We start from the raw sequence: 14,401 nt of genomic DNA, 5'->3' as shown, positions 1-14,401 counted from the left end.
CTCTTCATCTTAATAAATCCCTAGTCAAGAAAATCTGTATGTACTTAGTAACAAAATATGTAAGGACCGCTAGTACATCATAGGTAAGCTAAGGGAAATGAGGTTTTATTTGTTGTTATTCAGTCGCTGAGTCGTGTCCGACTCTTTGCAACCCCATGGACTACAGCACGCCAGGCTTCTCTGTCCTTCACTATCTCCCAGTGTTTGCTTAGATTCATGTCCATTGCGTTGGCGATGCTGTGTAATCATCTCATCCTCTGCCACCCCCTTCTCCTTTTGCCTTGGGTCTTTCCCAGCAGTAAAATGAGGTTTTATAGTATCGGTTAATAGATACAATACAGCCATCACATTAGTAGCTTGCTGCTGCTGCTGCTGCTAAGTCGCTTCAGTCGTGTCCGACTCTGTGCGACCCCATAGACGGCAGCCCACCAGGCTCCCCCGCCCCTGGGATTCTCCAGGCAAGAACACTGGAGTGGGTTGCCATTTCCTTCTCCAGTGCATGAAAGTGAAAAGTGAAAGTGAAGTCGCTCAGTCGTGCCGGATTAGTAGCTTAGAGTGGTAAGATTGCAAGGCAGGAAGTAGTATGTAAACTGAAAAGGAAAACAGGTGAGGTCATGAAATGCCTAGAATGTGTTAAGATAGTGACTGTTTCTGTGGGGGGGATAGTTAGCTATTGAAAAGTTCGAAGCAGGGGTTTGATTACATTTGCCTTTATAAATTTTTACTTTGAAAAGTAACATTTGCCTCTTTAAAATCTGCAAAGAATGTGTGTTCCTTTTGAAAGCAACCTTTTCGGTGAATCCTTGATCAGGCTTCCCAGAGACGTTGACACTTTTAACAACTTTTAACAACAACTTTTAAAAACTTTAATGAGTTTTTTTCTTTTTTTTTTTTCTATATGCTTTTTGCTGGTATGTTTTTGTTTGTTTATTTTTGCTACAAGTACAGTGCTGCAGGTTTCATAGTCTCTTCCTCCAAATCTGTCTGTGTCATTTTCTTGTTTTGATTTTGTGGTTGAGAGCATGATCTGATATTAAACTTTTGCTGCATAATTAAGAATAAACAGACCTTAGGGTTGAATCTTAGAAAATGACTGTTTATTCCCAAGAAATCATTCACATACCTTGGGAATTATTGGTAGGAATACTTTAATTTTTCACTCCTTACCTAGAAGCAGTTTTATTTAAGAAGATAATTGAGAAAAAGCTGTGAGAAACATTTTGAGTATCACCCAGAAAAATTTCAACCTGACTTGTACTGTTTTCTGGTTTGCATTGTCTTTTCAATTAAAGTCTGTGGTAATATGTCTACTTTAGTGCAAGCCAACAGGGCCAAACTGATAACGTCCTTAAACACTGATTTCTTTTGGCTTAAGTTGGCAATTATCAGTGTGTAGACTAAACTGAGTTTTTCCTGGTGGCTCAGACGGTAAAAGTGTCTGCTTGCAATGCGGGAGACCCGGGTTCAATCCCTGGGTCGGGAAGATCCCCTGGATAAGGGCATGGCAACCTGCTACAGTACTCTTGCCTGGAGAAGTCCATGGACGGAGGAGCCTCACAGGCTTCAGTCCATGGGGTCGCAAAGAGTCAGACACAACTGAGCGACTTCACTTCAGACTAAACTAAGGAAAAACCAAATGTGATTTAAAAAGCATCTTGAACACTTGAATTTGCAGAATTTTACATTTGGTAACATAGTCTTCCTTCTTCCTTTTATATTTTCAGCTTATTTTATTATTTTGGAAATAAAATTTGTGCTCTATCAGGAGTTACATATATAATACAATTTAATAATATTAGGTTATACATATGTATATATTGCATATTATGTACATATTCTATTTCTCATTTTATCAGTAATATAAACGTACTAAGTTTTTGGTAGATGCATAGTTTATCTTTGTTACATGTTTTTTTAATGAGTCATACTATAATTTTAACACCTAATGGAAGGAAAACAGTATTTGTCCGCCCTCTTTTTGGTGGTAACTTAATAAGGGGGAGATGAAGAATGATATATACAACAGTCAGTTATCTTTCTTCTGAGTGTTACTAGCCCTGTATTTCATCTTGATCGTTTTGAAAATGAAAGAGATAGATGAAAGGTGAGAGATATTTTTTGAGTTCTGGTTAATAGAATATAGTAGAAAACAATGTTCAGATTTTTAGGATGTCAAATGTTGGTGGCAGAAGCCCTTTTTGTCTGGCTATATCATAGAATAAGATATTAATGGAGAATTTGTAACCTGATTCATATAATATCTGCTTCTGCTGCTAAGTCGATTCAGTTGTGTCCGACTCTGTGCGACCCCATAGACGGCAGCCCACCAGGCTCCCCCGTCCCTGGGAAATCTAGGCTTTCACTTCTCAAATTAAGTTTCCATGTGCATAAAATCTTATTTGCTGAGCAATATAATTTTATACATAAAAATCAGATTTGGGATGATTAACATTTATTCTTATGTACAGCCATTTTTATGTATAAAGTTTCTGTCATTCCAAGAGCTGAATACATACTCTGTAATAGCACATAGACACTAAAACTCTGTTCACTCAGTATGTTGGGAAAGAAAGAAAACTGAAATGATAGATACTCCAATTTAAAATTGGAGCAGTTTCTCCAATGGAAGTATTATGCAAATCACAAATGCAAGCCACACATACAATTTTTTATTGCCACATTTAAAAAGAAAAACAGGTAGAAAGGTGGAATTAATTTTAATAATTTTTATTTAACCCAGAATATCCAAAATATTATCATTTCTAAATATATATAGTTAGTATAAAACATAGTGTGTGGAATATTCTGCATTCCTTTTTTTTTCTTTGAATTAGGTGTTTGAAACCTTGTGTGTATTTCAGTTATGGACTCAATTTGGATCACCCACATTTCAGTTTTCAGTAGCCACATGTGGCTGCTGCTGCTGCTAAGTTGCTTCGGTCGTGTCCGACTGACTCTCTGCGACCCCATAGACAGCAACCCATCAGGCTCCCGCATCCCTGGGATTCTCCAGGCAAGAACACTGGAGTGGGTTGCCATTTCTTTCTCCAATGCATGAAAGTGAAAAGTGAAAGTGAAGTAGTTCAGTTGTGTCTGACTCTTAGTGACCCCATGGAGGACCCCACTAGGCTCCTCCGCCCATGGGATTTTCCGGGCAAGAGTACTGGAGTGGGGTGCCATTGCCTTCTCCACTACATGTGGCTAGTGACTACTATATTGGATAGCATAGTTTCAAAGTTACTAATAGGCTTTCCTTCATTTCTTTTTATTACTACTTCCTTTCAAATATTCAGGCATGTATAGAGCTGTAATCCCAAATCAGTACACATTTAATATACCCTCACAAAATTTCTGTCTCTTTAAATGAAACTTTATAATGTTAAATTGTAAACATGTTTTTCTTTACCTGTTTACATAATAAAATCCATGGCTCGTGAAGTAGGTAGGGAAAGATTAGATTTTCTAGTTTTTCTTCATTTTTTCCCCTCTGGAATGCGTTTCCTTCTAGAAAAAATGCAGTCACCTTGGAGATTAAAGTTTGCTGTTCTCCACTATGGCAAACTTCCAGATGCCTCTTTTAAAGGGCAGGTGCTCTGTATATTGAGGCCAAGGTTTAATGAACTTTGAGTAAATAATATTCAAAATTTTTGTGAAATGTGATATGTACACTTTAAAGATTTCGTGTGCTTTTATTTTTTTAGGCTGGAGTCATTTATCTTGTTCTTAAATTATGCCAGATGTTTTTGATTTGAACATCACACAAAAGAAAGCCTCTGAGAAAGCGTTTAGAATCACATCTGTACTGCTAAAGTGTTTTCCATTTTCAATCACTGATACATGGGATTAAGTTCTTAATACTGACGAGAGTATTTTTGGAGAATTTTTGTCTTATACGCATACTTCAGTTAATCCTCACAACAAAAGGAAAAATAGACCTGGAAAGGGTTTAAGTTGAATTGCCCAAGGACCAGTGAAGTGGTAACTCCAAGTCTCAAATGTTCTGTCATGTTGTCATCATCTTTCCAGAAACAAAGATTTCTAATTAATTTTAAAAACCATCATTAATTAATGAGATTAATTAATTAATCTAATTAATTTTAAAAAACCATCATTTCAAATTATAATCCCAAATATCTTGGCACAGATGACTTGATTATCATGACATTTTGTATTTATTAGGCACCATGCTAATGCTGACGGTGACCATCTTATCTGCAGAGGTAAAAATGGTGGAGCCTGGTGTTGCCATCTTTTAAAACAGTGTAAAATAATTCCTTGTAAACCATGAGATATTGTTTTGCTGGATCAGAATATGTTTCTTGAACTGTCTTAAAAGATTTCAAACATTTCTTAATAAAAACAATGTATTAAAAGCTCTAAGTAAAACCAAATATTTAAATATTGTAAAATCATTTACAAAAAGTTTTAAAAAATGTTTCCTTAAAGGAAACAAAATGACTAAAGAATGTTATGGAGTCACTTGTGTTAGGATAAGTCAATAATTCTATATCTGATACAGCTTTCACTTTACGTTATTACTGTTTCTTTTTCAGCCCCTAGGAAACCAAGCCCTAAGTGTCCTCCAAACAGAAAGGGAGTCCGAGCAGGATTTCGCTCCCAGAGCCTCAGTAGGCAGCCATTTCCGAAAGATCCTGATCTTGTTACAAAACAGGTTCTTTCTGCAAGACTGCTAAAAATCAACGAATTGCAGAATGAAGTAACTGAACTCCAGGTCAAGTTAGCCGAGCTGCTAAAAGAAAATAAGGCTTTGAAAAGGCTTCAGTACAGGCAAGAAAAAGCCCTGAATAAATTTGAGGACACAGAAAACGAAATCTCACAACTTATTGCTCGTCATAACAATGAAATTACAGCACTCAAAGACCGCTTAAGAAAATCTCAAGAGAAAGACCGGGCAAATGAAAAAAGGGCTAAAGAGACAGAAGGTGAACTACTTAAGACCAAAATTTCCTTACAGAAACTGAAAAAGATCTCTGAAGCTAAACACCTACCTGAACGAGTTGATTTAGCAAAGAAACTTGCTTCTGCAGAGTTAAAATTAGATGACACAGAGAGAAGAATTAAGGTAAAATTCCCACAGTTTCTAATTGTGCTGTTTTGTGTTATTTTTCATTGGGCATTTGATGTGCACTTTTAAGACTGCTTATTGCAGTTCAGCATTTGCTTGGAAATTAAATCTGATTTTTTTTTAAAGTATCTTTCTGAGTAAGAGATTAGGAAAAATTTAAGATTTTATTTTTAAGAGCAAGATGTGAAAGATTGTATACATTAACGGGCCACATGATAATAGATGTTTAATTCCCAAAATCTTAGCTATTTGGGGGAAATACACTGTTTGATTATGTGATTATTTCTTTAAAATTGAAAATGATACTATAAGAGCTATGCTAAGTCACTTAAGTTGTTTCCAACTCTGTGCGACCCCATAGACAGTAGCCCACCAGGCTCCCCCGTCTCTGGGATTCTCCAGGCAAGAACACTGGAGTGGGTTGCCATTTCCTTCTCCAATGCATGAAAGTGAAAAGTGAAAGGGAAGTCACTCAGTCGTGTCCGACTCTTAGCGACCCCATGGATTGCAGCCTAACAGGCTCCTCCGTCCATGGGATTTTCCAAGCAAGAGTACTAGAGTGGGGTGCCATTGCCTTCTCCAACTATAAGAGCTATAGTATATAAAACTGACATTTGGGGCCATTGTGTAAGAAATGCCACATGAATAACTTCTGTTTTTATTTCTTTGAACATTTGTGAAAGATATATTTTGGGGCAGGGTGTGCTTCTACTCCCTCAAGTAAGACTTGATGTGAAAAGTGGGTGGAATGATGCTGAGTTAATAGTCTGAGAATATAGCAGATCTTACAAAAAATTTTTTTTCTTGAAATTAAAGGAAAAGAGTACTACCCCATGACTGTTATATGGAGAACATATATTAGATGCTACCTGGTGTGTGTGTGTATATATATAAAATCTGTTTAGAAAGTAAAGGTTGGGAAAAAGTATGAGAATAATGTTTGCTGTAAGAATTCTTTGAACAAGAGAGAGTCAGAACTATAAACTAGCTTCTCTGCAATGTATTAATTAGATGTTTTTAGTACCTGGTATATACATAGTACTTCTTAGTCTATGTACTATACCAGACTCTATATACCAATGCCCTGCCCAAAGAGAGTGGCTTATTAAATAGAGTATATATCAGTGGCCAGAAAAAGAACTTAGCTTATTCTCAAAAATTAGCAACCATTAACTTTTGCTTCAGTATACAGAAGATATCTTATTGCATAGGTTCCACCAGTGATCAAGTCAAACTGCAGAGCAAACATATGAAAACTTACTTTGTAGGACCATTTACCTACCTATGTAGTGGAGTGAGGGTAGGGGATAGAAGCAACTATTGTCATGAATAGCTGATGTTTATTTTTAAAGGGAAGTACAAAATGTGACCATATGGATTTTAAAATTAGGAACCAAGAGCGCAGAAGGTTGATTATTAAGTATGGTTAAAAACAACCCACACCTCAGTGTGTATTTCTGTAAAACTAGAGAGAACATGGAATTGTAGTGCACACGCATGTACGCACACACCCCACACACGTATACTGCAGTTCTGTCTTATAGCCTGTTATGAAGGGGGTTGTTGGAATGATAGAGGAGGAAAGAAAGAGAAGGAAGAAAGGAAAACTTGAACAAATCTGTGGATTCTGTGTTGTAGATGGAGTTGAATTATGTGGCTACCCACTTGAGGGCATGAAAATCAGTCATCTGTGATAAGTGTGAAAGTACTAGTCAGTCAGTCACGTCCGACTCTTTGTGACCCCATGCTCTGTAGCCCTCCAAGGTCTTCCGACCATGGGATTCTCCAGGCAAGAATCCTGGAGTGGGTTGCCATTTCCTCCTCCACGGGATCTTCCTGACCAAAAGGGATTGAACCCGCATCTCCTGTGTCTCCTGCCTTGCAGGCAGATTCTTTACCCGCTGAGCCCTCAGGGAAGCTTCAGGTCTTTGAAATACTTACTGTATAGTGTTCTCAATACTTAGGTTTTTCTTACTGGAATAAGAAAAAAAGAAATTGGTGTTAATTGTAGATTTACATGTATTTAAAAAAATTAGATCACATAGTCCCTCCATCCATTTTCCCCAGTGGTAACATATAGCATAAATAGACTATAATATGTTGTTGTTTGGTCACTTTTGCAACTCCATGGACTGTAGTGCACCAGGCTTCTCTGTCCATGGGATTATCCCAGATAAGAATATTGGAATCGGTTGTCATTTCCTTCTCCAAGGAATCTTCCTAACCCGGGGATTGAATCTGTGGCATCCACTGATCTGTTCACCATTTCTATAATTTTTTAAAGAATGTAATATAAACAGAATCTTCTAGTATTTAATCTTTCAAGGTTGGCAGATTTATTTTTTCTCTTGAGCTCCATCAGAGCTGTTGCATGTATCAATAGTTCGTTCCTTTTTTATTCCCAAGTAGTAGTCCATGACATGGATATCAAGAGTGTTATGGTATATCCTGTTGAAGGAAATTTGGGTTGTTTCAAGTTTTAGTTATTAACTAATGAAGCTGCTGGCTTCTCTGGTGGCTCAGACAGTAAAGAATCTGCCTGCAATTCAGGAGACCTGAGATGTCTCAAGACATTTCCGTGAGAAGAGAATGGCAACCCAATTCAGTATTCTTGCCTGGAGAAGTCCATGGACAGAGGAGCCTGGCAGGCTACAGTCCTTGGGTCTATGGCCATTCAGGAACAGGTTTTTGTGTGAACATTAGTTTTCATTTCTCTGGGTTATATGAATTGAAAGTTCACTTGATGAATTGTTCGATAAGCACATTTGGTTTTGTAAGAAACTGCCATTTTCTTTTGTAAAGTAGTAGTACCATTTTACATTTTTACCAGCAATGCATAAGTGATTCACTTTCTCCACATCCTTGTCAGCATTTGATGTTACCACTTTTTAAAATTCTAGCCGTTCCTATAGGTATGTAGCGATATCTCTTAGTGTTAATATTATTCCTAATGGCTTATGATGTTGAACATCTTTTTAAATGCTTATTTGCCATTAGTAGATCCTGTTCATTTGCTTGTTTTTTGCCTATATTTCTAATTGTTCTTTTACTGTTGATTTTCGATAGTTCTTTATATATAATAGATACAGGTTCTTCGTCAGATACATGGTTTGCAAATATTTTCTCGCTGTGTAGCTTGTCTTTTCATCCTCTTACAGAGTCAGAGAGTTTTTAAAATTTGATGTGGTCCAATTTGTCAGATTTTTCTTTCATGGATTATCTTTTTGGGGTCAGGTCTAAGAATTCTTTGTCTATCCCTGTCAGCCTTTGCCTGTAGACCTAAAGATTTTCTACTATATTTTATCCCCAAACTTTACAGTTTTATGTTTTACTTTAAAGTTCATGATTCATGTTGAGCTGATTTTTATGTAAGTTGTGAGGTTTAGGTTGAAATGCATTTCTATTTTTTTTCCCTGCCTATGTAGTACCTAGTTGTTCTAGTACCATTCGTTGAAAAGGCTATTCTTCCTTCACTGAATTTGGCACCTTTGTCCAAAATCAGTTGGGCATATTTTTGTGGGTCTATTTCTGGATTCTTTAGTCTCTTCTTCTGATGTATATGTCTTTTCCTCTGCTGACACCACATTCTTTTCATTATAGACTACATCATAAACCTTATATATGTGATTATGGTAGAGTGATTCTGCTCATCTTATGCTTTGTTTTTAAAGTGACAGTTGCTCAGTCATGTCCAACTCTTTGCGATCCCATGGTCTATACAGTCCATGGAATTCTCTAGGCCAGAATACTGGAGTGGGTAGCCTTTCCCTTCTCCAGGGGATCTTCCCAACCCAGGAATGGAACTTGGGTCTCCCACACTGCAGGCGGATTCTTTACCAGGTAGTTGTTCGGTTTTTTTTGTTTCATGCCTCATTCAGTTTTTCAGATTTTACTTAATCTTTTTTCTTCCCACCTCAGTACCACTGACTGTAAGGGTAAGGGAGGAGTCTAAGAACTATTGTGTTTCATTTTGCAAATGAACTAAAATCAGAGAAAGTCCTGAGCGTCCCTTGAAATTGCAGTAAAATCCTTGTAGTGCTGACTTTAAGTTTTATGCTATTCTCTGCTAAGGATGACTGGTGTTTTTTTGGTTTTGTTTGGTGTAGCCTAGTAGCTCAGATGGTAAAGCATCTGCCTGCAATGCAGGAAATCTGGGTTCAATCTCTGGGTCTCGAAGGTCCTCTGGCAGGAAATGGCAACCCACTCCAGTATTCTTACCTGGAGAGTTCCAAGGACAGAGGAGCCTGGCAGGCTACACAGTCCATGGAGTCTCAAAGAATCAGAAATAACTGAGCTACTAACACACAGTATTTTAAGAGTCCTTAAACTGGAACTTGTGACAGGCAGATTTGTTTGTCTGTTTGTAGATTGCCTCATCCCGGAAGGGATTTTAAGCCACAATTCTTATTCCCCTTGTGTTGTATTTTCTTTTTAGGTGAGGAAAAAGAAAGCATTCTTCAAGGTTACCTCTAAATAGTTGAGCTGTGAAAAACTTATCTCTGCACCCTCTATAGGTTGTTTTCAGGTTTATTTTGTTAGTTGATGAAAGTGACAGAATGCATAGTCTAAGTATAGAGCATAGTCTTAAGTAACTTAAGAGTACAGTGGCTTAGAAGTAGATAGATGGTTAGATAGAACCAAAAAAAGTATGAGTCGGGACAGTCACCCATGGGAGTTGCTTCTTGCCAACCTTGTGTGATGTGGTCTGCTGGGTCCTCGGCCATATGTATACTTGGGATAAAGAGCTGCTTGACAGGGTTAAATTTGTTAAATTTAAAATTGGTTAAATTTGAACTCTGTCCAAAAGGGCAGACAGCTAAATCAGGCTGCATGTTTATTTCTTTATTTACAGTTGGCTTTATACCTTCATTTTGGCTTTTACTTCAGTAAGATTGTTGAATAGAGTCCTGTCAAAGTATCAGCCCCATTTAAATATATTTATTTTCATATTAATAGGTATATCAAATTATTAATATTTAAATAAAACTGCAACAAACTGTAAAAAGCTGCAAAAAAAAAAAACTGTTAAGGTGCTAACATTTATGGCAGTAAAATATTAATAGTTATATAATGCAGCAATTCTCAAAGTTTTTGTTTTGAAGACCCTTTTATACTCTTAAAAATTATTTCACACCCCCCAATACCACAGGAGTTTTGTTTATGTGGGTATATCTATTGATATTTACCATATTAGAAATTAAAATTGAGAACATTTTAAAATGTTTCTTAATTTATTTAAAATTAATAAAAACCTACTACATGGTATCATAAAATCTTTTAATGAAAAACATCTATTCTCTAAAACAAAATAAATTGGGTCAAGAGTGGCATCATTTTATATGTTCACAAATTTCTTCAGTGTTAGGCTTAATAGAGGACAGCTGGGTCCTCATAGCTGCTTCCACATTCAGTCTGCTTCGATATGTTGTTGTGGTTGATAAATACAAGAAAATTCAGCCTCATACAGATGTCTATAGGAGTTAGAAAACAGAAGAATATTTAAAAGCTTTTCAGATTAACTGGATATTCTTTTATACTATTTTAAAACTTGCTAAGTGGTATTCTCAAAGGTTTGTTGCAATGTGGAATCTAAAATCATATCAAAGAACTTTTCATACTCTATCGCATTAAAATCCCTTGGTCTTCTACTTTGAATGAATGTTTTATCCATGAATGATTTTGTATTACCATACATTACTCATTTGGAAAATGTTCATTTGTTGCATTAAGCAATAAATGTTGACGTTTCATTCGTTATGATACATTCATGATGGTGAGTGAAAATAGCAAGCAATATTGTATCATAAAGTAGTTCTGACCTTGCAGACTCCTGAAAGTGTCTCAGATCTTTAGGGTCCCTGAACCACTCTTTGAGAATCACTGACTGAATATCAGTGGTTCATTGTTATCAGCTTCATTAGCAGTTTCCCCAGTTTGCAGTTTCTATTAATGACTGCCCAACTGCACTGTTGTTCACTGGACCTGGAACTGGTCTCCAGTAGGGGCTGAAGACACCAGTTCTCTCCCATCCCTTGTAAGAAAGACTTACAGTGGAGGTTGCTTTCCTGATCTAAGGATGTGGTAGAGATGAGTCAGAGCCACGATCAACTCTGTCATAAAGCAGATACCAAGAGTTGCTAGCTATTGTAAGTATCCTTAGTCACTAAATGGGAAATTATCTACTAAGCTTTATGAAAAGATCATAAGTGTTAATAGCATGTACATAATTATTACAAGTACTCCAGTAAACTGTAGGGCACACATTTTTAATACATTAAAAAATCCAGCTCTGTTTTAAGATTAAATTGGCATAGAGTGAATAACCTTGTCAGAAAAATATAATCAAACTATTAAGTAGGCTTTCTCTCCCTTTTAAGAAATTTCTAAAGATTTGGGGAAATGATTTGAGTAGCCTGAATATCATAGCACTCTCAAAGAAAGTTTGAATAGACTTCTTTCTCTTCTGTTAGTTTTTCTTACAAGAAACTGGCATTCAGATTCCTTTCACCCGAAAGCTGCCTTCAAGTAGGTATTTGTTTCTTGTTGATAAAATAATAATATCATCCTCCACTGGAAATCCGTTTCAGAAGAAAGAATTGATTCAGCCTTGTCTTCCCTACCCTTCCTAGTTTATTCAGAATGAGAACTGAGCTGTGCAATGTTGGCCAGGTAGATTCCTTTTTCTGAATCTTTCCCTGCCATTTAGGTCTCTGCTCTAAATGTTTTTCTGCTCTTTTACTTCCCCATTCCCCACCCCCACGCCCTGAAACTCAAATCCAGAAGGCATGTTTGCCTCACCTACCTGCTTTGTGTCTTAATAAAAGAATTAAGTTAACTAAGACAGAGTAATAGAAGTCAAACCAGGAGTTCAGCTCGATTCTTCCCTGCTCTGTTGCTGTGAGCCCTCTTAATGCTCAGACTTCGGTTGCTTCATTTGTGGAATTAAATGATTCTGAGGCCACTCTCAGGTCTGAAAGCTGATGAGTCTAAATAATATTTTTAAACTTTTCATGTGTCAAAAGGTTTTAATATGGTAAACCATATTTATTTAAAAAATTATCCTTATGTCTATTACTGAATGTTGCAGAAATGAAACATTTCTGATGTTGAAAAAAGGAACTGATTTATTACAATTTATTTATTGTAAAATAAATATTTATTGAGATCCTGTTAATTTTTTATTGCAGAATAATTTAAGAAATTGGCTAGATTTTGTTATTTACAAGTTTCTTTTTTTTTTTTTTATCATTTTTGGTAGACAAAGATTTACAATGAAATTATAGGATCTGTGATTGAAGCGCAAAGTTTAAACCATTGCAGAAAGTAAATTTTGTAGTGTTCTTAAAACTGCCCATTTAGATAGAACAATTATTATAGGAATTTCAAGTTAATATTTAAAATCATAACTGTCTACTGAAAAAATAATAGAAGCACTAAAAAAGGCCTGAAAGTTCAAATAATACAGAGAGGTGTGTAATGCTATGCTATCCTTTGTAACCCTCTTCCCAAGAAGTAATGCACATGGTTATATATGTGTATATTTTTTACTCTCTAACTACAAGTGAAGGTGTACCATACACATTGCTTCATGTTTTTTTCACTGAAAATGTATTTTGGTGCTCTTTACATATCCTTGTGGATATATGTGTAATATATATATGTGTGTACACTCACATACACATATATTAAATCTGCCTCACTTTTATTTTCTGTTTTTCCGGTTTTATTGGGGTGCAGTTTGACATATGTATACGTTTAATGTGTACAGCATAAAGATTTGACATAAATATTGCAAAGATATTCCTGCAACAAGTTTAAATCTCCATCACCTCATATAGATACAGTGAAAAGAAAAAGCAAAAAAAGAACTTTTTTTTTGGTAATGAGAACTCTCTGGTTGCTCTGTTAAACAACTTTCATATATATTCTACAGCAATGTTACCTTTAGTCCTCATCCTATATATACATCAAATGCCTAGTACTTTTTAAGTAGAAGTTTGTACCTTTTGACTACTTTCATCCAATTCTCCTCACCACCCCTGCCCCCTGCCAAGTCCACCACCGCTACTGGTAACCACAAATCTGACCTCTTTCCTCTATGAGTTTCTTTTTCTAAAGATTATTACATACACACACATACACACCCCTCACAACTTCTTTATCCACTGATGAATAATGGACATCAGTGGACACTTAGGTTATTTTCATGTCTTGGATATTATAAATATATGCTGCTATAAACATGAGAATGCACATATCTTTTTGAGTTAGTATTTTAATTTCCTTGAGCTATATTCCCAGAAACAGAATTGCTGTATCATATAATAGTTCTATTTTTAATTTTTTGAGGATCCTCCATCCTTTATCCCATAGTGGCTATACTCGTTTACAATCCTACTACCCATCGTTCTAATGGGTATGAGGTGTTAACTCATTGCGGTTTTGATTTGCGTTTCTCTAGTGATTAGTCATGTTGAACATGTACTTTTGGCCTTTCGTATATTTTCTTTGGAAAAATGTCTATTCAGGTCTTTTGCCCATTTTTTACTTTGGTTATTTGTGTCTTTTGTTAACCAGTTGAATGAATTCTTTATGTATTTTGGATATTAACCTCTTAGTACAAATAATTTTTTCCGCATTCTGTAGGTTTTCTTTTCACTTGATGGTTGTTTCCTTTGCTGTACAGAAGCTTTGTAGTTTGATGGACTGTCACTTATCTGTTGTTGCTTGTGCTTAGGTGTCATATCCAAAAAAAGTCATTGCCAAGACCTATATTGAGGAGCTCACTTTCAGTGTTTTCTTCTAAGGGTTTCATGGTTTCACATCTTACATTTTTTAATCCATTTCAGATTGACTTTTGTGAGGCATAAGATAGGGGTATAGTTTCATTCTTCTATATGTGATTAGTTAATTATCTCAGGACCATTTGTTGAAGAGGCTATGTTTTCTCCACGGAATGTTTTTGACTCCCTTGTCAAATGTTAGTTTTGACTTTATATGTGTGGATTTATTTCTGGCTCAAAACTGTTCCATTGATTCTTTGTTTTTATGCCACGGCCATACTGTTTTAATTACTGTGTGATTATGTGCATCCTCAGTTATGTCTGACTCTTCGTGACCCACTAGGACTGTAACCCACCAGCCTCCTCTGTCCATGGGATTTCCCAGGCAAGAATGTTGGAGTAGGTTGCCATTTATTTAGGGGATCTTCCTGACCCAGGAATTGAACCTAAGTCTCTTGTGGCTCCTGCATTGTCTGGTAGATTCTTTACCACTGAGCCACCTGGGAAGCCCCTTTAATTACTATATAGTATT

General features: G+C 36.2%; 1 protein-coding gene across 2 annotated transcripts in view; it reads left to right on the top strand.

The window, feature by feature from the left end:
* Positions 1–14,401, top strand: part of LCA5 (lebercilin LCA5) — a 58,752-nt gene that overhangs the window by 17,673 nt on the left and 26,678 nt on the right. For both annotated transcript variants that reach the window (XM_005210689.5, XM_059890070.1), the window contains exon 3: positions 4,554–5,083. In XM_005210689.5, the coding sequence (XP_005210746.1) occupies positions 4,554–5,083 (530 nt within the window). The remainder of the gene's footprint in view (positions 1–4,553; positions 5,084–14,401) is intronic.

Source organism: Bos taurus, chromosome 9, assembly GCF_002263795.3.
Source record: "Bos taurus isolate L1 Dominette 01449 registration number 42190680 breed Hereford chromosome 9, ARS-UCD2.0, whole genome shotgun sequence".
Classification (NCBI taxonomy): Eukaryota; Metazoa; Chordata; class Mammalia; order Artiodactyla; family Bovidae; genus Bos; species Bos taurus.
The sequence above is the reverse complement of the archived record's forward strand: the minus strand, read 5'-3'. Positions and strand labels throughout refer to the sequence as shown.